The 21,798-nt window shown below is 41.6% G+C and overlaps 1 protein-coding gene across 4 annotated transcripts; it reads right to left on the reverse strand.

Moving 5' to 3' along the window:
• Nucleotides 1-8,406: 8,406 nt before the first annotated feature.
• On the reverse strand, nucleotides 8,407-21,781 carry e2f3 (E2F transcription factor 3). 4 transcript variants are annotated; one of them, XM_035992835.1, is made up of 8 exons: nucleotides 19,943-20,101; nucleotides 19,666-19,796; nucleotides 19,411-19,522; nucleotides 18,117-18,357; nucleotides 17,572-17,703; nucleotides 17,157-17,271; nucleotides 16,700-16,895; nucleotides 13,029-13,792 (listed from the first exon to the last, which is right to left on the reverse strand). In XM_035992835.1, exons 2-8 carry the CDS (start codon nucleotides 19,666-19,668, stop codon nucleotides 13,512-13,514), a joined length of 1,080 nt encoding a protein of 359 aa, XP_035848728.1. In that variant the 5' UTR covers nucleotides 19,669-19,796; nucleotides 19,943-20,101; the 3' UTR covers nucleotides 13,029-13,511. The 4 variants fall into 4 exon arrangements, with proteins under 4 accessions (XP_035848727.1, XP_035848728.1, XP_031143075.1 ...); XM_035992834.1 differs by lacking the exons at nucleotides 13,029-13,792; nucleotides 19,666-19,796; nucleotides 19,943-20,101 and adding exons at nucleotides 8,407-8,495; nucleotides 21,311-21,781; XM_031287215.2 differs by lacking the exon at nucleotides 19,666-19,796 and having other exon boundaries at nucleotides 19,943-20,100.
• Nucleotides 21,782-21,798: the final 17 nt, after the last annotated feature.

Raw genomic sequence — 21,798 nt, forward strand, 5'->3', positions numbered from 1 at the left:
CCGTCGTCCTCGGCCCCGTGGCGACGCAGCAATGTGGACAGGCTTCTACCAACTGTGACCACACATTAGGCACTTACTGCGAGCCATACAGGCACTGCTCAGGGCGTCAACACATAAAGTTGCCCTTTATTCTAATCCACAGCATAAAGGGACACACACAGAAATACATCTAAGAAGCCGGCAGCCGGCAGTGGAGTGTGTGTGGGCTGACTGGCACGGATGTTAACCTCAACTCTCATCAGTAATGTTCCCAGGAACACAGCTGAAGGCGTAAACATTGGGGAGGTACCACATACAGGACACGGTATGGAATATACAGTCTATGACACAAGAGTGATTTCCAAATCAGAGTTTTCAGCAGGCTAGACCGCATGTAGTTTATTTTCATGGCACATTCCTAAGGTTGTTTAGCCTGCGACTAGCCTGAGAAACAAGTTTAGCCCAGTTACGCTCATGCTCAGGGGTTGACGATCACGATGTGTGTGTGAAAGGAGGCTGACCCACTCAACACCCGCTGTAAGCCAAATCTACCTTCGGGTACTAATAAAGTTACCTTGATGCAGCAAAGAATTACATGTTGAGGGTTCTTGCCATATTGTCCCCATTTAACATGAAACAAACTCCTGATGGTTTAAAGGGGTATTCTACAGATTAAGTATTGCAATACCATAAAGTAGGAGAGCTTCTGAAAGACAGATTTAAAAAAAAAAAATGAATTGTCAAAAAAAAATGTAAGCTAAGAGAGGTCGAGATATCATGACATTGAGTCCCCAGTGTGGTTCAAGCTAATGCTGGATCCTACAGTTCCCAATGATGCATCCTGATTGCATGTTTTTGTCAGACCTGTCTCTTACTGGTAAACTCAACGCCCCCAGTGAGTATTGTAGGCTTTGTGTGAAAATATATCTTCTCAGACTTTACAAAAACTTTACAAAACTCCTTCAGGCCTTATCCAACTGACATAATACAACACAATTGACGGAATTCCCCTTTAAAACTGCCTTAGGTTGGACTTATCATAGAAATAAAACCCATTAGAATCCTTTTTATTTCTATGGGATTTGTGGTTCTCCAAAGATACTAATAAACATGTCTGCCGGTCTACACAGAGACCACAGATGTGATGGGTAATCGTAGGTTACATAGGATTAATGCATACACCTGCCATGCACCGTGCAGACAGGTGCAACAAGCGTGTGGACTGGTTGGGAGTAGGGTTCAAAACGGAAATAAGAACCATAGACTGTATAATATTAATGGACAGAGCATGTGTGACGTCACCCATTGGTTTGTGGAGATCTGCTATGAGTCGTCAAGTTTGCCATTACGGGCGCAGCCATCTTAGTTGCAGATGTGACGATTTTAGACGAGAGGGAGGAGTGAGAGGAGCCCTTATACACTTATAGATTACGAGACCATAATTCAAAAGATGATCATTCTGTGTTGCAGAAGACTTAAAACTAGCGATTGAGACCATAAACTCAATTATGAAAATGTTTATTGAGGTCATGAATCAAGTGAGAAGTGGGTCACTTTCTCATAGACTTCCATAGAAACCGACCTCCTTTTGCAACCGCACGTGTCGCCCCCCGCTGGAATTCAGATAGAATGCAGGTTTAAGGGCGCGCAGCACTTTGCCGAACCGGACGCGATGTCCATTAATATTAACAGTCTATGATAAGAACACAAAAGCAAACAAGTATAAAGGCAACTGCCCTTAAAAACATCTCCAAACTACATCTGTGTGTACTGAGTCACGTTAAAGGAGAATTCCGGCCAAAAGTATTTGTAGCACATCCATTTTATGTGTGATCGATCTGGTGTTGGTGAGTAGGAGGCTTGTCAGTGTCGATCTGTGTGGTAGTTCCCTTAGCCAGGCAAGCAGCCTTCGTCCCCCTCCCGCAGCCGATAAAAATCCCCCGAGCGCCCGGTGGTCTGGTGGATGTCCTCCAGAGGACAGATCATGCCTTCGCGGAGAAAAATTGTAGTTTATTTCCCCCTCAAAAATAGTTAATTGAGCCCTGTAGTGGTTATGACCATATCAGTGACTATGTAACTACATGGAAACGGGATAAACTATGTCTGTGGCTTGCACAGTAATAGCGTTACCGATCAAGATTAACGTAAAAATTGGCCGGAATTCTCCTTTGAGGGAAACATATTCCAGCGTTTAGGCAGCTTTGCACATTATCAGGTTATCGTGGTAGCGAGTAACCTTTTTGTTTTTTCTAATACGAGAATTCCTCTTATGGGGCATCAATATTCATTTAGAGATTCTAAAAATGAGGATTCCAAAGTAGCAAAATGTTCAATCAGTGGCATTTTTTTTATTTACTATTATGTCCTTTTCAACAAACTATCAAGATTAAGTTAAGTTTTGATTAATCAATTGTTGTGGCCTACAGTGGCTTCAACAGACAACAACAGAACCTCCAGCGGAGACGATAGCATTCTTGTTATGAGGGAGGTGAGTATGGTTGATTTTTTGTTTACTGCTGATTTAACGTAATAAAACCAACATTTGAATGGCACAACTTCCCTTTGACAACTCCTGAATGGCTTGCATTTATCAAGGCTAAATGGGACTGATGTTTGGGTAGCAGCTACTACAGAACTAAACGTGCCACTTTCACTTCATCCATAAACTAAGCTCTGGGTACGGAGGCAAAATATTCCTTGGAGAAAAGAATAATAATCTTTCAAGGACAAATAATAGACCCGGCTGAACTGAAAGCAGCCATTAGACAAAAGAGACAAGAGAGAGCAAGAGAAAGAGGCAAATATCTTTCCAATTATCAGCTCTAGTGCATGTTCTTAAGAGTGAGCTGAAAGGAAAGGTTATTAAGCTTTAATGCATCACAGCATAGGAGCCATTCATGGCCTTCTCCCCCATTAAACCTTCCACCAACTTCACAGTTTGTGTATGTATGTACATGTTCATGGCTTAGCACCTCACACTAAACACTGGTAATGAGAATGAGTGCTAGCTAGTCTGCTTACAGAGGAAATAATTGCAGATTTAGCCAACAAGGGCATTTTCATTCCCCTCTATAGATGGGATTAGCGTACATACATAAAACAGGAGTCACATTTTCCTAATAAAACCACTCAACAGGAGAGAAAATGCTGCTGGAACCATGCCCAAAGAGTGTATATGTATGAAAGCATTTGATAAATCCTTAAGGAAAAGAGAAGGAACAAAAAGATTTACTCACATTTTTACTGGATGTACCATTCTTTTCATGAAAGAAAACTGAGGTAGAACTGGAGGTAATGCCTATAGAAAAACCCTACTGAGCAATGGTGCCACAATTCCTTATGGAATATGGGTCTGATTTCTGACTTCCATTATGTGCGTTTTTCTTTTTTTAAAGCAAACAAACATGATGAAATTTCCGTGGATGATGTATTGCCCTGTTTGAGGTCTGTGTATTTGTGTGGGTAGATTCTACAAACAAAGCCAGAATTGATTCTCCTTATTGAAATTCACCACATAATATCTGTGGGAATCCGTCTGGCCGTGAAGCTTTCCTGCCCTCTATAAATAAAAAGGATCAAATAAAATAACAGGATGCAAGTGGAAAGTCTCTCTGGAAAATGAGGCACCAATGAACCTGGGAGGATGCAATACCTAAACGACTTGGCCCGCGGGTGAAGCCACTGGGCGTGCAGGGACGTTTACGCAGCCAGGCACCGCCAGGCACAGCCATATGAACACATTAGCAGGACAAAAAAAAACATCTTAACATCCAGTCCAAGTCCCTAGGATCAATGAAGAAGTATTGGCTGTGGTGCTTCTGCTCAGTCAGCCACTCACTCTCCTTCTGTCCATTCCTGCATCCAGTGATCATCACCATGTGTGCACACTGTGGCCCTGAGTCTGACGAGGATGATTTTTTCCATAGATGGGATGATTAATGCGCCTGCTCTAAGATGCTGAGTGAGATTAATGCTGCCCGCTATCCCCTCCATGCCTAATCTTTCATCCTTACAGTAAATATGACACAATGTCCATATGCGGGCAAAAACAGCCTGATTACAAACAGCTTGCAAACCCTGGTCCCTTTTAATGATTACATCCAAAGGCACTCTCAGTCAAACGGCTGTTTCCCTTAATGAAATTAGCCGATCACACTATCTGCCTCCTTTGTACGCGAGGTAAGGAGTTTCCACGGGGGTCACTCGGCTAAGTAACCCTCGTTAAGCAACTCTAATGTAAATCAGATGCAAATCTAGCTAAAACGGAACACTGGTTAATTTGGCCTCCTGACATTGCAAACAATCACAGGGGGATCCAATGCAAATTACATGCAAATGACAACTAACCGTCTTTGTCTCTATTGGCTAAAAGGGTAGCAGCCTATGGTTTGGGTTCACGGCTGGTTTTGTCTATGCAAATATTTGATGTATCCAAGTGGAACTTAAAAAAAAAAAGTAAATACCCACTGGAGAGAGGGGTGGAGTGGCGGAGGAGGTTCACAACAGGTCAGGAGGCTGTCATCACAACAGCTGAAGCATTATACACCCACACCGCGCAGCCCGGTGCAAGAGAGGAAAAATACAAACCTCAAACCAAGAGAACAAGAGGGAAGCAGACATTGCATTCCGACCGCTCCACATTTACCAAAGCCGGGGCCCAGCTGTGTGTGTGATCCAGCCAACTTCTACATCATCTGGAGCCATGCCTCATATATTCACTTCTGAGATGGAGCCCTTTAAAGCCCACATATAAATATGGCAATCTGGTCAGAGTCGTATTAACACTTGGCAGAGGGTATACCTAAGGCCAAAGCATCCTGTGAAGAGGTCAAACCTTTGTACAGACAAGCCCCTAAAGACCATGATGTAGGAAAAACACTTTCTCTAATGCTCAGTCCATACACCAACCTACACTATGGATTACTGCAGACAGGAGCAGTTCATTGATTCCACTCCAATCTCTCTCAACCATCCACAGGGGTGGATGCTTGTGCTTGAGCTACAGTACTGCTATTCTTGTTTGTGTGCATTTAATCCTACACTTTCGTTTTTCACACTTTGAGCTCTATACACACTCAAGTTTTACTGTTTGACATTTCATTTCAGTGTTCCACATTGCAGGTTTGACCTCCATCGAAGCCCACATTTTAACAGCAAGTATTTTAATGACAGGTTGCAAAGTCTGTCCTAATCCAAAGACACCTCTGAATACTGCAGTTTTGTGTGTGAATTTGGAGGACACAACCAGGTTTTAAGTAACCCAAAGCTGGTCAATTGTATTAATTATGCAAAAGGAGGGCACATGCAGTGATGTTACAGTAAATCCACTGTAAACTCCTCCATGGAAGAGGCGCAGTCTAAGCCTACTTGCCTTTAATTCTCTGAAGGCCAACTCCCTGAAGTAGTACAGCTAAAAAGAAGGAGTCATGTGATCAGTGGTTCCCAACCTTTTTTCCTTGGCGCTACTCATGTCTAAGAAAAGCTGAGCCCCCCCCCCCCGAAACCGAAGTGGAGGTAACTCTCGAGATAGAGCCTTACTTTCTTTTTTGATACAGAGGAGTTATCAGCACTTTTACGTTTCATTCATAAAATAGTGATGCCGTGGCGGCAGGAAAAACGAGGGTGATAGCAGCTAGCAGCTGACCTGATGACAGCAAGGGCCACAGGTTAAGCGGTCCCGGAGGTTTGGCCTACTAAGTAGCCTGCCTACAATTTTAAGCAAGAACAAAAATACATAGTTTTTATACAGACTTTTGTATAAATTATATATTCTAGTGTATTATCATAATTTGTTTAACATTTGCACATTTTTTTTTTTTTTTTACCTCAACCTCAAACCAGACAAAGACTTGCGCCCCCCCCCTGTGATCTTTGCCGCCCCCCTGAGGGGTGCCCGGACCCCAGGTTGGGAACCACTGCCTTAGATAACATGTACTGAACTGAACTTTGTGTGTACTACAGTAACAAGGGAAAATCCACAAGCATTGGCCTTGTGCAACCTCCATTATCTCTACAGAGTGTTTCAGTGCGATAAGATGATATGCTTTGAGAAGAAGATACTGAGGAAAAATGTAAAACATTTATTACGGTTCTTTCAGAACCATGTATTCTTGGACTATACTTAAGGCCCTCAAACACTAGCATTTAAACTTTTATTTAACCCTCCTGTTGGGAGTGTACACAGCTCCACAAAAGGGGAAAATTTTGCATAACTTATGAGACCCGATTTGATGACAGAAATATGTCTCCTGAATGAACTTGTCTTTGTCGAATGAAACGATGTACAATCGTGGGAACAAAATGCCAGGGGGGTGTAAAATATGTAAACAAAGAATCTTGGAGCGCTATTGTGACTAACTAGCAATAGCATATCCCAGCTTGGGAATGTATTAGTCATTAGCTAACCAGCTGCAGTTGTTGACCAACTAGCTCTTCAAGTAGTCCCTACATCACCAAGCCTTTAGCAATGTATATTTGGTAAGGATGCTTCTTTCTTATGTGGCTGGCCTTTCAAGAGAAACGTTTTTTTTTAAGGTTATCTTTTGACATTTTGCATCAATTAGAACGTTTGACAGTAAAGTTGGACAGGAAACTTGATGAGAGCGCAAACAGGATGACATGCAACAAAGGTTCCAAGGCATAAACGAACAAGGGACACCACAAGGAATGCATTCTTCACCGTAAGGCCACATGGACGACTCACTCAAAGAGCAAATTATGTAGCAACCCATTTCAGCTTGAACACCCCTACTATACATATTCAAAATGCTTTCAAACCCAGAAACTCCAACACCCACGGTTATCCCAACTCCCTCACAGCCCGTATCATTCATGGTGTTGCACATACAAAAAGTGAGCGCTTGACAGGGAAGTTCAAATATCTCCTTCCCACGCTAGCCGAACTCTGTGTGAAGTGGGTGTCATTGTCAATTTCAGAAAGAAATAAAAAAAAAAAAAAAGAACTGTATGATGCATCCCCCCCACAATTCCAACAGTGGAGAGGAAGGGGTTTTATACGCTATTTGAGACAAGCACTTCACTTAAAGCATACTGAAACCTTTAGTTCAACAATGTAAAATACTAACTCACAACCCTCACTTTGCATTGTACTTTGGGGATGTGGAGGACAAGGCAATGTCGCAGATTTGTTTTGTCTAGAGGGCAGCATTGCTCGGTCTTTTTTCTGGAGAAAGGCCAAAAACTGCTGTCGCAATTAACATGATAGACTGGAAGCAGAATCAACTGATAGCATAATAAAAATGACTGTACATCCTAAGAAAGTCTGTAACTAAAGAAGCTGCTCTTCTACATCCCAGTCTATCAGTGCTAATCAGGCCACAGGTTGGCACTGAAACATCTGTTTAGACTAAAGTTACGTCTTTATGTGACACTACAGACAGGTAGAAGGGTGCCTGCAGGTGCTTTCTGCATGTACTGTCCAAAGTCATCTGTGGATCTCTCCCAATATATCCAGAGGCCTTTCAGTCAGGCTGCACAGTGAACACGTGCACCTATCTCTTTGGCATACTTCGCACACTACGAGCTACGGGTGATGAATCAAACCACTCCTGTCCTGCACTCTCACTATTCATTTCATTCATAAACCCAAAATATTGCTAAGGCAGCCGATTGGCTGGGAGCGCGCTGCGCAAAAAGACGGCGTGCTCTCGGTAGCCAATGAGAGGCGAGTAGTACGCTCTCTGCCTCTCTCTCTTGCTTTCATGCTCCCTCTTTAACCCTCTCTTATTTTTGTTCTCTCTGTCTCTCTCACACTCCCTGCCTCAGTGCATTACAGCAGTCAAAACAACAGGCTGGCTGAAGAGCGCGCGGTGTAGAAACAAGTGCTATGTTTTAGGGAGAGGAGACAGCTGGACAAGCCTATCGAGCTTCACTTTCAGAGTGGATTGCACTTGCTCCAAGTCACTCCTAAACCCCCTCAGGGGCCAAGTCTTAAGTGGTGACTTAGTCCGGTGTCGCCCTTTAAGCCCAGCCATCTGTGTATTTTGTTCAGCGCTTTAAAACCTCCTACTGTACGTCATTTGCTTGTAGGTAACAGGGAAAAGCACTCTAAAAATGACACTTTATTGAGCGATTGATTGGCTGATTGACAGCTATATTGACTGATCTTTAACTGAGCCCTCGTGAGACGGGACGGGGCTGACGTCAGGCCTAATTCAATATGACCCAATTCAATATTCACTTTGGTTTATTTATTTTTTTCATGTGAAAATCTTTGCAGCACAGAGAGGACAGAAAAACAACAGAAACGCACATGAATCAATAATAGCAGTGATCCAGTGACTCTCCATGAACTCAAAGTGTGTGTGCTCACAGTTGGTGGGGAACTGGGTTGACTGGGTTTACGTGGGGTTTTGAGGTGCAACACTGCCATCCATGGACGAGTCTGGATGCTGCAGGCTGCCGAAAGATTACATCATCAGGTTAAGGGCGCTGATGTGTTTTTCTAAGATGCTGTGGCTCAGACAAAGGGAAGCAAAAATGGAGATAGTTGTATTCTACATAGGAAAGAGATAGGAGAAAAATTGCAAGCTGTGTATCTGGATGTATACAGGAAAAATTGGAAGTTTTAAGTTCAGACTTTTTTTTAATATTAAGAATATTTTACATGCCTTTTTTGCATTATCAACTGGCAATAAATGCCATCTGGGCTAATGACTACATTCCCAAACAAACAACCAGTCTTCTGCTGAAAAGTATAGATACAGATCTCTTTATTCAGATTCATATAAATTTGAATCTGTGTCCTACTTACACAAATTATAGCCAAATACTGTATATCCACCATAATGTGTCAAAACTATCCTATACACTAACCTGTATATGTACAGTAAACAGGCTAAAGGAATGGTAATCAGGTCAGCAGAACCAATGATGTCAGTAAAACCTAGTTTTTCCAACTTGTTTTCCAGTCTTCTAACTGGGTTCTCTATTGCTGCCTAAAGAGGCTCTCTTTGGTTTATTTTCAGCATCTTTTCTTCAGCATGTAGACCTGATTCTTCTAGTTCATCAACAGCAATGCCTAAAAGGTTTGGACATCAATGAGAGCACAAACAGTCACATTACATCACCATGTCAGCGGGTGTCTGTCCTGCTGTAGCCCTACAAGCTCAAGAGGTGATGTTGTGTAGCTGAAACCAAACGTTACACATTGGCGTTTAATTTAATTTTGAGAAGCCTACTTCTTTTTTAGACTTTCTCCACTGATGTAGTTGAACATTAAACATGTCCACTGTCATGGAAAAGAGGATGAATCATGACTAAAAAAAGTCATTAAAAAAACTCACTCAAGGCACTCAAGGTTGGCTACAAAAAGTGATAAAAGGCCTTTAATTAACAGGGCAAGACAAACAAAAAATACACCAACGCACATTGGCTTGAGCCTTCCTCTGAGTCTAATAATGAATTTGAACATTAAACATTCCTATTGTCATGTTTTGACATGGCAGCCAATTATACTGATACATGTATCAGTAATTTCTACTTGATGCCAAACTCATAATATTAAATTCCCGGAAAGAGATGGGTAACACTTCAATCACATAAGTTTGAAAACATCACAGTTGTGACTGTGGCAGGGATTCTGTGGGATCACACTGCCTCCTAGTGTCTCCATATATATGGCAACAGTCAGCTAGATTCACTGCAGGTAAGATACTGTAGGTGGTAAAGTCTGTAGGACACTTGGAAATGTTAGAAAGTGGGATTTTCACTAATCTTTTCTAGCTGTAATATCTAGTCAAGTCAAATGCTTTAGATGTGTTCACGTAGCAGTGGTTAAACTGCACCTGTTAGTGTGGCCAGGCTGGTTCAGTGGTAGGGCCGGCACACATATACTGAGAGGTTTATGCCTCAATGCAGAGGTCCAGGGTTTGAATCCGACCTGTGACGATTTCCTGCATGTCTTCCTCCTCTCTCTCCCCTTTGCAATATTACGAATCCCACTATGGCCACGCCAAGACCCGCCCTTCAATAGCATTGGCCAGGAGTTCATGAGATCGCAAGGTAACGTAACCCCATTTGTACAGGTCCTGTCCCCTGACCAATCAACTATCCTAACCTTAACCACTCGAGCTGCTTCGTAGGGTGGGTCTTGGCGTGGCCATAGCGGGATTCGTAATTTCGCCTCCCCTTTCTCACCTAGCTGTCCTATCAAAATAAAGGCGGAAAAGCCCAAATAATAATCAAAAACACAAAAAAAATTATTAATTTGATTAAAAAAAAACGAATCCGATTTTAAAAGGAAACACTATCTAAAATTAGGAATTCCAATGTTATTTCCATGGCCTAGGAAAGTTCAATTAGTATTTGTGAGCATGAGCTACTCCCTCTCTGAGCCAGAAACCAGAGAAGTAAGTCTCAAAATTGTGATGTCATCAAGTATTACGTCTAGAGCTTCTCCATAGACAATGAATGGGAGACTGATGTTTTCTTTTTTTTATACCCAAATAAGCTTGATTCTATTATATTGTAGTGTTCTCAATTCCAAAACAGAAAATGTACCCATTGCCCAATATACTCAACACAGGCCAACATATTACCCATATACTCAAGCACCCTGGGTGCTCTCAGTTTCATCCATTATCCACCATTAACATTTCTTTCAATTCATTGTCTATAGAAGAGTTCCACACTTTAAACTTAATGACAAAGTTTTACCACTCTAGTTTTTGGATTTGGAAGACTTGTTCATGTTTACTAATATTTTGAAGTGTCGTGTAGGAATAACATGTATGAATTTTGAAAATGGGCACAGCTCCCCTTTAAGATTGCAATGTGCATGTAAACCAACATCTAGTTAATAAACTAATCATAATAATTTACAATTTGCTTTATTATATTATCCATTATCCTACTGTACATTTATTCTTTTTTTGATCATCTAGTAATACATTTGCCTGTCAAATGTATAAAGTAAAACACATTTGGCAGTTCAAAAAGCATTTCCTTCAGAATAATTGGTTTTTCTTTGCTACTTGCTAGACTTAGTAAGAAATGTCCTACTTTTTGACGGCCACATATCACGGTTTAACACTAAACATTTCAGCCAGTAAACTGCTATTAAAAGAAAAAGTAATCCAACCACCTTCTCACTCAGCCAATCACCGCTGGTGAAAACAATGCAATGCTGTTCATTACCCAACACATATTTTATAAATTTTTGTTCCTATTGTTACCACAAAAATTTATCTTGAGAGTAAATTGAAGAACACAAATGTGAATCATGACTGGTCAAAGATTACAGATTAGTCTTGAGGTCAATGTAGCACGGTGGTCAAAATACTACATTAAAACTGCAATGTGAGTAGTGGAAAACCTAACTTTATGAGAAAGGGAAGAAAGGAGGAATCAGGGCGCCTGGGTAGCTCACCTGGTAGAGCGTGCACCCTATGTACAGAGGCTCAGCCCTCGCTGCAGCAGGTTTAATTCCAACCCGCAGCCCTTTGCTGCCTGTCCTTCCCCCCCTCTCTCCCCTTTAATGTCTAAGCTGTACTATCAAATAAAGCATTAAATGCCAAAAAAAACCTTTAAAAAAAGCGGGGGAATCAACACCATGATTAGTATTAAAAACTAGTATTTAAAAACAGCTTAACAACAATTATTACAGTATGAGCTCAGGTACATCTCCATTTATTTCAGTTTGATACAGTTCTTACTTTCACCAGAACTGAGAATTAAAGCTACATGGAAGCTAATGAGCCCTAAATGTCTTCATCCCCTTTAAAAAAAATAAAGAAAAGTGCACGAGGTACAAATTGGGCGCATATTTGTAATACAGAGTGTTTTTTTCAAGTAAGGAAGCATCTAAGGTCATTGAGAGCAACAGGAAAATGGATGACATGAAAACTCTAGACATTTTATGAAAACGCTTACGGTCTACATGTGTTAATCTCCATAGTAATGTTACTCCCAACGGTTTTAACCACAAACAGGCCAAAGTCCAGAACTTTAGAGAAAACAGGAACAGATTACACTGGTCTGTGGCTAAATAGGAACTGACTGGGGTAGATAAAGCTATTAAAATAATACATTTAAAAAAGCTTGGATTTCAACAGTTAGCTGTTCAGCTCCTCGCAGTGGATCTTAATTGCTAAGATCAAAAGTGGCAGAAATCTTAAACTGCATGCTGATAATGTCCACATTTGGTTTTGAGAAGAAATTCTAAAAAAAAACTGGATAAACAAAATTATCCACAGCAGTTTCACAAATACTGACTTGAGACCACTAAATCTTATGCTTTATTTTCAGTTTGATGGCCTCAATGAACACCTACCTAAATTGACAGAGCTATGCTCACCTGACACGGATCACACAGTTCAAATTCCTCCGCAATCAAGGACACATACAAAGTAGTGTCAGTTGTTCAGTGTGTTGTCAGTAGACGATCCATGCCTTTAAACAGCTACATGGTGAAGACAATCTGCCTTACAGTACCTGCACAAGTCACTCGCCTCAATGTTAAACAGGTACGTGCAACTTGAGATTAAGTTTTCCCTTAAATCAACAAGTATTGTTACAATCTAGAAAAACCACTCCCCACAAAAGAGGAATTTAAAAAAAAGGTTAAATGACAAACTTTGGGGAACTCAATGAAAGTTTTGTGTGAATCAAGTCTGCATCTACAAAAGTGCACTTGTTGTGAAAGCCACTAGAGCCCTGAGGAAACCATGACGCCACAACTGGAACTGATAAGATACTTACCATAATAAATGGAGCTTGTACCAGCCGTGACCAATCAATATTATATCTTATGATGAGTGTCAGTGTCATTATCAAATTCAGTGTATCCAATGTTCAATTATTCACACATTCATTCAGTTATTCCGGTGCCACCAACTCAGTTTTTAGTGCCACAGCAATCCCTGGCTTTGTGTTACCTTACATAAAAATGATTCCAGGGAATTCCACACATACAGGTTAACAGATTGTATACTCCGTATCAGCAGATACAGAGTTTAGGTATTAAAATTGGTATCTGGTGAGAAAAAGTTGGATTGGTGGATCCCTTGTAGCCGAGTCAAGACAAGACGTGGGTTCTTTGCATTTTTTGTATGCTTTTAATCAACACTTCTTGACACTAAATGGGTGTCTCAATCATCAGGCTTTGTTGTGAAGGCTATGTGATCACAATACAAAATGGCATATTCCCACTGACACGGCCAATGGTCAAGAATGAGTCCTGTGTTCAGACAGAAATGCTCAGACCTTTGAGAAGGACACTTAAGGACACCCAACCATGCAACAGATTAAAGCTCTGAAACAAAGTATTTTGAATAACAGCATGCATGTCAGTCCAAGTCCTAAAGACAATAAGGAAGCCATAACAAGATCTCACTCCTCCACATACCTGAGCGTCAGTAAATCCCAGTCCCGTCTGTCCAGGATAGGCAAATGTAAATATAGAAAACTTACATACAACTCAGCCCTTTGTTCTTTTATTGTATCCCCTTGGTATCCAGTTTGTGAGAAAATGGCAATTGCCTCCAAAATTATTGAATTTCCAAAACAGCTGCTTAGAGAAGGGGCATATCCAGGGGCAAATGTTCCAGGTCATAAGAAGAGAAGAGATCAGTGATGCCCTCATCCTCAGCCAGGCTCATGAGGTACTCATCCCCACCAAGAGAGAAACCTAGAGGTGGAGTGAGGCCGACAAAGCTCTGCTGATCTTCAGAGGGGGGTTGGAGGGAGGTGTGCATGGGGGAGACGGGGGTGACAGTAACTGGTGAGGAGTGTTGTGTCGGCTGGTACAGCGGGTTGGAGGTACTACCGATTCCGAGAGTACGGTTATCATTGTCTGGGAAGATAATGGGGGGTGTGGATAAGGTGGGGGTGTGGATGAGGAGACATGGAGGAAGGAAAAAAGATGAGCGGTGAATGTTTTAAAACCCCAAAGCAAATGAGAGCCAATAATCTAGTAGGCTTGAAACTAAATACATCATCCAGTGTTTCCCCATACATTGATACCCACCCAGGTAGACAAAAATCACATTTTACATTACATATTTTTTTTTTCCCCCATCAAAAGGTGTAATTTTACAGCACACACAGACCAGCATTCACAGCATCAATAATTCACTTCAGGCTCTTCAGAGCCAGGCTTATGTTAGTAGCACGTTAAGCGTGATTTATGGTTGTGCGGAGGCTCCACGCAGAGCTTTAGCCGTTGCCTACGTAAGTGAAGTTTGTACTTGTGCGTTGGTGTGTGCGTCGAGTTGGCGTGTGTGTGTGTGTGTGTGTGTGTGTGTGTGTGTGTGTGTGGTAGAGCGAGGGAGAAGTGAGAGAGTGACGGCAATTAGCTTCGGAGCGAGTAGCGATTCTAGAGTCATAGTGAGAGAAACAAAGTGTCTCCCCTGTGCTTTCTGACCACGGTGGGAAATCTGGAGCAGGAAAAGTTAACCCTCTCCTTGAGCTAATGCCGTTTATGGAGAAGGAGAACCAGGAAATGAGTCAGGGAAAATGCAACGCTACCAAGCCACGGCCGAGCAACGTGCATCGCTGCGACGTGTTGTTACATTTTTCGTGAGGTGCACATTAGGCTATGGCGTAGGGTCCGGCGTAGGTTTGTATCTCCACGTACCTACGTACGTAGCCACAGCGTAGATTTTACGCAGAAGTATAAATCAAGCTTTAGTAGTAGCGCATGCTACTTGTGGTGTTGAGGCTTCGTGTGGTATTAATTGTACTGATAAAACAGTCAAAACGCTGGGGCCACACCCCAAACGTCATTTACAGTCTCTCCGCAGAAGTGTGTTCCGCTTGTTATATTTGGAGTTAACTGGAGCTAATCGTCGCTTACTGAGCCGTGGCCTTTAACTGCAACGTTATTTATGCACTCCAGCCCGAAGAAAACCCGACATTTTATTAAGTGTGCTGTCAAAGTTTTAAACTACAATCCAGAGTTATTTAACAGACAGGAAACTATTCAGATGAGAACTTAATGAATGCAACACAGTAGGGTTGTGACGATGGAGCGCCGACATCACGATGGAGAGCCACCATTGTGAATGTAGTTTAATCTCAGTAATGATGGTATAGTAGGTTATTACTGTCGCTCTGTTGAAGGCAAACATCCCACTGTATGTAATGCTTTTATATAGGCCTTAGTGGTCCCCTAATACTGTATCTGAAGTCTCTTTTATATAGACCTTAGTGGTCCCCTAATACTGTATCTGAAGTCTCTTTTATATAGGCCTCAGTGGTCCCCCAATACTGTATCTGAAGTCTCTTTTATATAGACCTTAGTGGTCCCCTAATACTGTATCTGAAGTCTCTTTTATATAGACCTTAGTGGTCCCCTAATACTGTATCTGAAGTCTCTTTTAAATAGGCCTCAGTGGTCCCCCAATACTGTATCTGAAGTCTCTTTTATATAGACCTTAGTGGTCCCCTAATACTGTATCTGAAGTCTCTTTTATATAGACCTTAGTGGTCCCCTAATACTGTATCTGAAGTCTCTTTTATATAGACCTTAGTGGTCCCCTAATACTGTATCTGAAGTCTCTTTTATATAGACCTTAGTGGTCCCCTAATACTGTATCTGAAGTCTCTTTTATATAGACCTTAGTGGTCCCCTAATACTGTATCTGAAGTCTCTTTTATATAGACCTTAGTGGTCCCCTAATACTGTATCTGAAGTCTCTTTCCTGAAATTCAGCCTTGGTGCAGAATTACAGCCACTAGAGCCAGTCCCACAATGAGCTTTACTTAGTATGTGCCATTTCTGTGTCTGTAGCTTTAAATGCTATTGAGGAGGAGAGGGGGGGGCTAGGTGGAAGTTGAGGGTGTGGTCTTGACCAGCTTGCCATGGGCAAAGCAGAGAAAGGAGAGGTAACCCCTTATGATGACATATTGGGAAGATTCCAGATCGGCCCATCTGAGCTTTCATTTTCTCAAAGGCAGAGCAGGATACCCAGGGCTCGGTTTACACCTATCACCATTTCTAGCCACTGGGGGACCATAGGCAGGCTGGGGGAACTCACATTAATGTTAAAAAAACCTCATAAAATGAAAGTGAAGTGAAATTTTCATGCCATGGGACCTTTAACATTATTAGGATCCCCAAAACAGATTAAAACACTCAAAATGAACAATGATCAAGAACAACCAAAATGAACAAGAATTAACTTTGGATAGCCTTAGTGTAATATGATTTAGAGGAGATTTAGGAGGAGAAATGACGCAGGCATAGTGTTGAGATTTACAATAACATGTACCTTTCTGTATGGATCACAGTACGGTTTTAAGGTTTTTAATACAACATGTCAGCTCTGGGTGACGTTAATCAGGTATTTTATCTGCCAAACCATACATTTTATTTGACAAACCAACCAGATTTAGTTGAAAAAGCACAGCTACACTTCATCTGTATCATGTTCTAGCTTGGTTTGTTTAATATGTAAATAGTTATGTCTTTCTAAATTATTTTATGTAGTCATTTTTTCCAATAAATAAGATCATAAACCTTTGTTTGACTAGTTTATTACTGAACCCAGCTATCACATGCCGTGCCGTCACATCCCGCGCCACCCATCACCACAAGTAAATTCTCAGCCTTATAAAATCTTATAAATCTTATAAAAAGGTTCCTTATTGGGCAAAAGCCCGTGGGTTGTCGCTTCCTTCTCTGTGGCAACAAAGTACCATTTTATAAGGAGCAACCTGTTTGAGACAGACCGTGGGATGTTGAAAGTGCTAGACTCACCTTTGGAAGACACCTGGACGAAGCACGAGTAAGGCACAAGGGGGGTGGAGCTGTTCCCATTTGCGGGCGAGTCCAAGTGGCTGCTATTGGCACCGTTGGCCACAGAGCTGTCTGTGGCTTCCATAGGGATGGGGTCATCAGAGCAGAGGAACACCTCAATGGGTCCCTGTGTGCTGCTGAGGTGGACCTGAAGGCTCTGAACATAGCGGAAGCAGACAAAGTGCTTTTACTGAATGGTCTATGAATACAGTAGGAGCTAGCAGCAGACACTTACAGTGAACAGTGTCTTGGGAGGATATGGAAAGAACATAATTTAATTTGAGCCAATGCTGCATCAGTAAAACTAAAGTATTAAACCATACTGTGTTGTTTGATTGGAATTTCAAGTCAAAATATGTCACTGCAAAAAAAAGATAATTAACTGATTAACTAATCTGTTTTTTTTTTTTAAATATACCTCTTCTGGGTGTGGCACCTCCAGTTTTGTCTCTGCAGGGGCTTTGATCACGATCACAGTCTGTTCTCTCATGCTGGGAATCCTTTGGACATCCTCGTAAGTCAAATAGGCAAATGTGATCCTCACGGTTAAGGAATATAATCAACCTGGATGTGTTTGTGTACAGCTGGGGATACACTCAAGGACTAAACCCAAAATTCACATCATAAGCACAACAGCGGTGGCTAGGGCGGGAGGCATTCATCCTTCCAATGTACACTGAAACATAAATGCTATTGGTTTGGACTGGCCTTCAGACCCCCCACCAATAATGCTTTTCACATAATGCTTGGGGAACACCTGTTTGACCTCAAATCAGTCAATTTGGGGTACAACAACAGTATAAAGTGAAGCTGAAATTATAACCCAAGGATATTTCTGACTGCTCCGGTTCTCACACAGCTGGTGAACCTGCCGCGTACAGCTGTGGATCAACTCGTCCAGCCTCCTCTCCTCCTCAACGAGAGTCTTCAGCTCTTGATCTAGGTCCACGTTCATTTGACCGCCCCTGTGCACACACATCCGAGCAGCAACACAGGATTAACACCACAACACACCTCACTAAAGACATCAAATCGATGATCAAACTTCACTGATCATGAGGAAATTAAGACGAAGACAACTGAGAAAAACAATACGGCTAAATGTACATAGAATTATACAGTCACACGATAAATGAAGTCTGACATCTAAAAGCTGAATGCCAAGTATTCACAGGCAGCTGGTACCGTCTTTAAAAGGTAGAATTACACAACACTCGTACAAATATACATAGTAATGTATAGATGGACCAACATGTTTGTTAAATACTGATTCATTCTCAACAAAACATACCAACAAAGCTTCAGCCGCCATAATGTGCACATGTGCATCGTACAACAAGCTCTTTTCCGAAAAGCACACACTACCGCTCATACTTACAACCACTCCACGAAGTTTTTAGACTTCTTTTTGATGAGTTGGATCCCTTCCAGGACATTGGTGACGTCGTAGACGCGTCTCTTAGGCGCATTGAGCTCCTGGGCGACTAGGTTGAGGTCCAACACCCCGTCAGCGGAGCGGCGCAGCATCTCCGCAAACCTCTGCGTCAAGAAGCCGAGGGAGGTGTCGCAGCGCGACTTCTCAAACAGGGACTTGCGTGCTATGGGATTGGGGGCGGGAGCTGCAAAAACGGGGTGAGAATTGAGAATTCTTTTAAGAGCCTTTAATGATTTATATATCTGTTCTAAGGGTTACCCTATGGTTTCAAGTTTTAATGCCATATGATATTAGACATTGTTTCACCATCATGAATTCCCTAATTTTATTTTAAACCAGATACTCAGTGAGAATATTATGTAGTGAAGGTTATGCAAATGAAGAGCAGAACCATAATTCAGCAGTCGACCAATGTTTCACTGGCAATATGGCGAGAGAAAGGAGACGAAAAAGTGTACTGGGAACCTCTTGGAGGTGACGTGATGAACACATTCAGGGTAAACAGAGCAGACTAAAAGCAACTTTGGAAAACTCTAGACTATAAGTATTTCAAAAACAACACTGAAACGTGGTGCTGGATAGTGCACATGAAGAATCAAGTGAACTTTGAGCTGCACAAACTACAGCAACAAAGATTAGTCGATTAGTTGTCAACTTTTAAATTAATCGCCAACTATTTTGATACTGGATTAGTCGGTTTGAGTAATTTTGTAAGACAAAAAGTAAAAAATTCTTTGATTCCAGCTTGTTAAATGTGAATATGTTCTAGTTTCTTCTCTCCTCTGTGACAGTAAACTGAATATCTTTGAGTTGTGGACAAAACAAGACATTTGAGGACGTCAGCTTGGGAAACACTGATCCACATTATTCACCATTTTCTGACATTTTATAGACCAAACAACTAATCGATTAATCGAGAAAATAATCAACAGATTTAATCGACTATTAAAAAAATAGTTAGTTGCAGCCCTAGCACAAACGCAAATCAGCTCACGAGGCCATTTAACCCGGTCACCACCACTTTGGAGAATATGTTTAAGACACCACACTGACAAAACATCGAAAACATCACAGCATCATTGCTCTACGAACTTGACTGTGTGTTTATTTGCTTACAGACCCAACACTATATGTCAACTGCTTGACAGTTTGACACAAAATACCACAGCGCAAGCTGGTATCTACTACTTCTTTTGGCCAGCAATGGAACATTGGCTCTTATGGTAAAAAGTCTTACCCTTTTCTCCTGTGTGGGACAGAGAGGCCATCGGCTTTTTGGCTTGGGCGGTCCAGCCACCATCCTGAAGGTCCTGGGGATCTGCGGCTTCCAGCTCCAGCCTTCTCTTTGCCTGAGTGAAAAGAAGCAGCATGTACAGTTAAAATGCTTTGTATTACAATAGCATGCAACTTAGACTTTTACTTTGCCATTATCTCACTGAATCATGTGGCTAACAGGGCAGCCATTTTGGCCAATAATACAGTATAAACTTGCCATGAACCCATTGTATTCACTTGTGACTTGATCTGCAGGTAATTAGAAGCAATGCATGTGTCTCTGCATTAACTACAGTTTATCTTGTCATCTAGAGCTGGTTAATCATCGTTATTGAAGATTGTCATTACCTGGGGGTTGGGACAGAAGATAGCTTTCCTCACCAGTGTGTTTAGCTAGTTAGAACAACATCTCCCCATCCCCCTCCCATGCTCACCCAAGGCCCAAGTAGTAGTTTGCTAATGGCAGTAATGAATACAGTGGAATTTACAGTTACCTCCTTAACAATGTAATCCCACAGAAACTCGACTGTTACAGAGCGCTGTCAGCGTGTGCACTCGAAGACCAAAGTGTGCAAAAGTATGTTTTCGACCAGGCGCGGTGTGATGCCTCAGCCAAGGTAAAACAAGTGTAAAGTTACCGGAAACACATAAATGTAGTCGAAGCTTCACAAATTCGCCTTCAAAATAAAAGTAGGCAATTCAACGTTTTGTTTTTTAAGTATACATTCATAGGATGTATCGAAAGTACCAAAAAAAAAAAAAAAAAAAAAAGATCTACAGTCAGCTTTTCAGTCAAACAAAAATTAATTAAGGTATCCAGTTCTATGGACCTAGAATTATTGAGTATCGTTTTTCTATACCAGTGTTATATCAAAGTTTAGAATTATGTTGCCATGATAGCATTGTGGTCAGTGCTACAATCAAACATTAATACAGACTTTTTTGTCTGGCCTAATTCCAGGTTGTGGCAAGTTTTTGTTGTATTTTAAGGAACAAAATTGATGTTTCATTAGCATTTCCCCCCGAAAAAAAACAGCTTTCACATAGTGTTGTGCTTCGGCTTAATTAAGAGCTGTATTTCACACATCAATGCTCTATGCCCTTTTCTATGTGTCAAACCCACTGATACAAGAAGGCCACAGGTATTATTATCTTGCCACTGCATTTAACGTTTATCGTTTAAACAGAAGCAGTCGCTGTTTCGTTACCTCTCAATTTACTTGGAATGACAATGCCTTTATTCTGAAGACAGATTTAGCGCTTCCGTTAACAACCTGGGTAACCATCGCGTGCTTGATGCAGCTAACTAATGTTTCATTTCGGGTTACCAGTGGTGCTAAAATGTCACTGAGAAAATACATCGTGTCCTCAAGTCCGGGTGGCTAATTTTACAAACAGCACACGTCGCTAGATATGTTACCAAGCGTCCAACCTAATTTGAAAAAACATTAACCTGTCATGAGGGACAAGCTCGGAAGGGTTAACGTTAAATAATAAACACGTCCAGATGTGTAAATTTGCTAGCTATACCTTAACGTTACATTAATTGTTCGAAGATGAAATGGGTGATGTCACGTGTGAATAAACAGTAACGTAACCCAGCTAACATAACAATAGCTAGTAAAGTTATGTACATTGTGTAACATTACATACGTGTGGACACATGTAGGTAATACATAAAAACAAAATAACAAATGTGACCACACATTGGTGGGTGTCACAATTAATATGGCACATTAGCCAGCAACCACTTGGCATATCAGCATTCAATATAACGTTAACTTTAGCTATATATCAAAGTTGACCCAGCTCCCCACGCATTTTGCATCTGGTTAATTCTGCTTAACGTAAGTTAACGTTACCTGAACTCGTCCGAGCTTAAATGTCTGCCTTGTCCCCGTTGTTGAGAGTCCGGAGGGTGTAACGTTAGCGTACTTGGGACCGTGAGTCGACTCGGAGAGTTTCACTTTAACGGCCCTGACAACGTAGGGCGAAGGGCTGTCGGTCCGTATGGTCGAGCTATTCTCGGACCGACCCACGCTAATGTCGACATAGACCTCCGAGACCGAGGAAACCCCTTTTCTCATCTTGTCCCGTATTGACTGCTGCCACTCTTATCATTTCTGCCGCTTGTACAATATAAAACTGGTCATATCCACCTCTATCTAGTTCAATTATCTCCTTTACTAACGCAGAAAAATATTATTTTAGGTAGCAGAGAGTGACCGCTGACACAAGCGCGAGAGGATATTCTACGCGCGATACTCAAGATTCCCCGGGACAGTTTTAAACCAGATTTGCATGTAAACTACTGTTGGCCATCACTGTGTACGCAGCGTCGTGTACGTCT

This window comes from Sander lucioperca, chromosome 16 (assembly GCF_008315115.2).
Source record: "Sander lucioperca isolate FBNREF2018 chromosome 16, SLUC_FBN_1.2, whole genome shotgun sequence".
Taxonomy (NCBI): Eukaryota; Metazoa; Chordata; class Actinopteri; order Perciformes; family Percidae; genus Sander; species Sander lucioperca.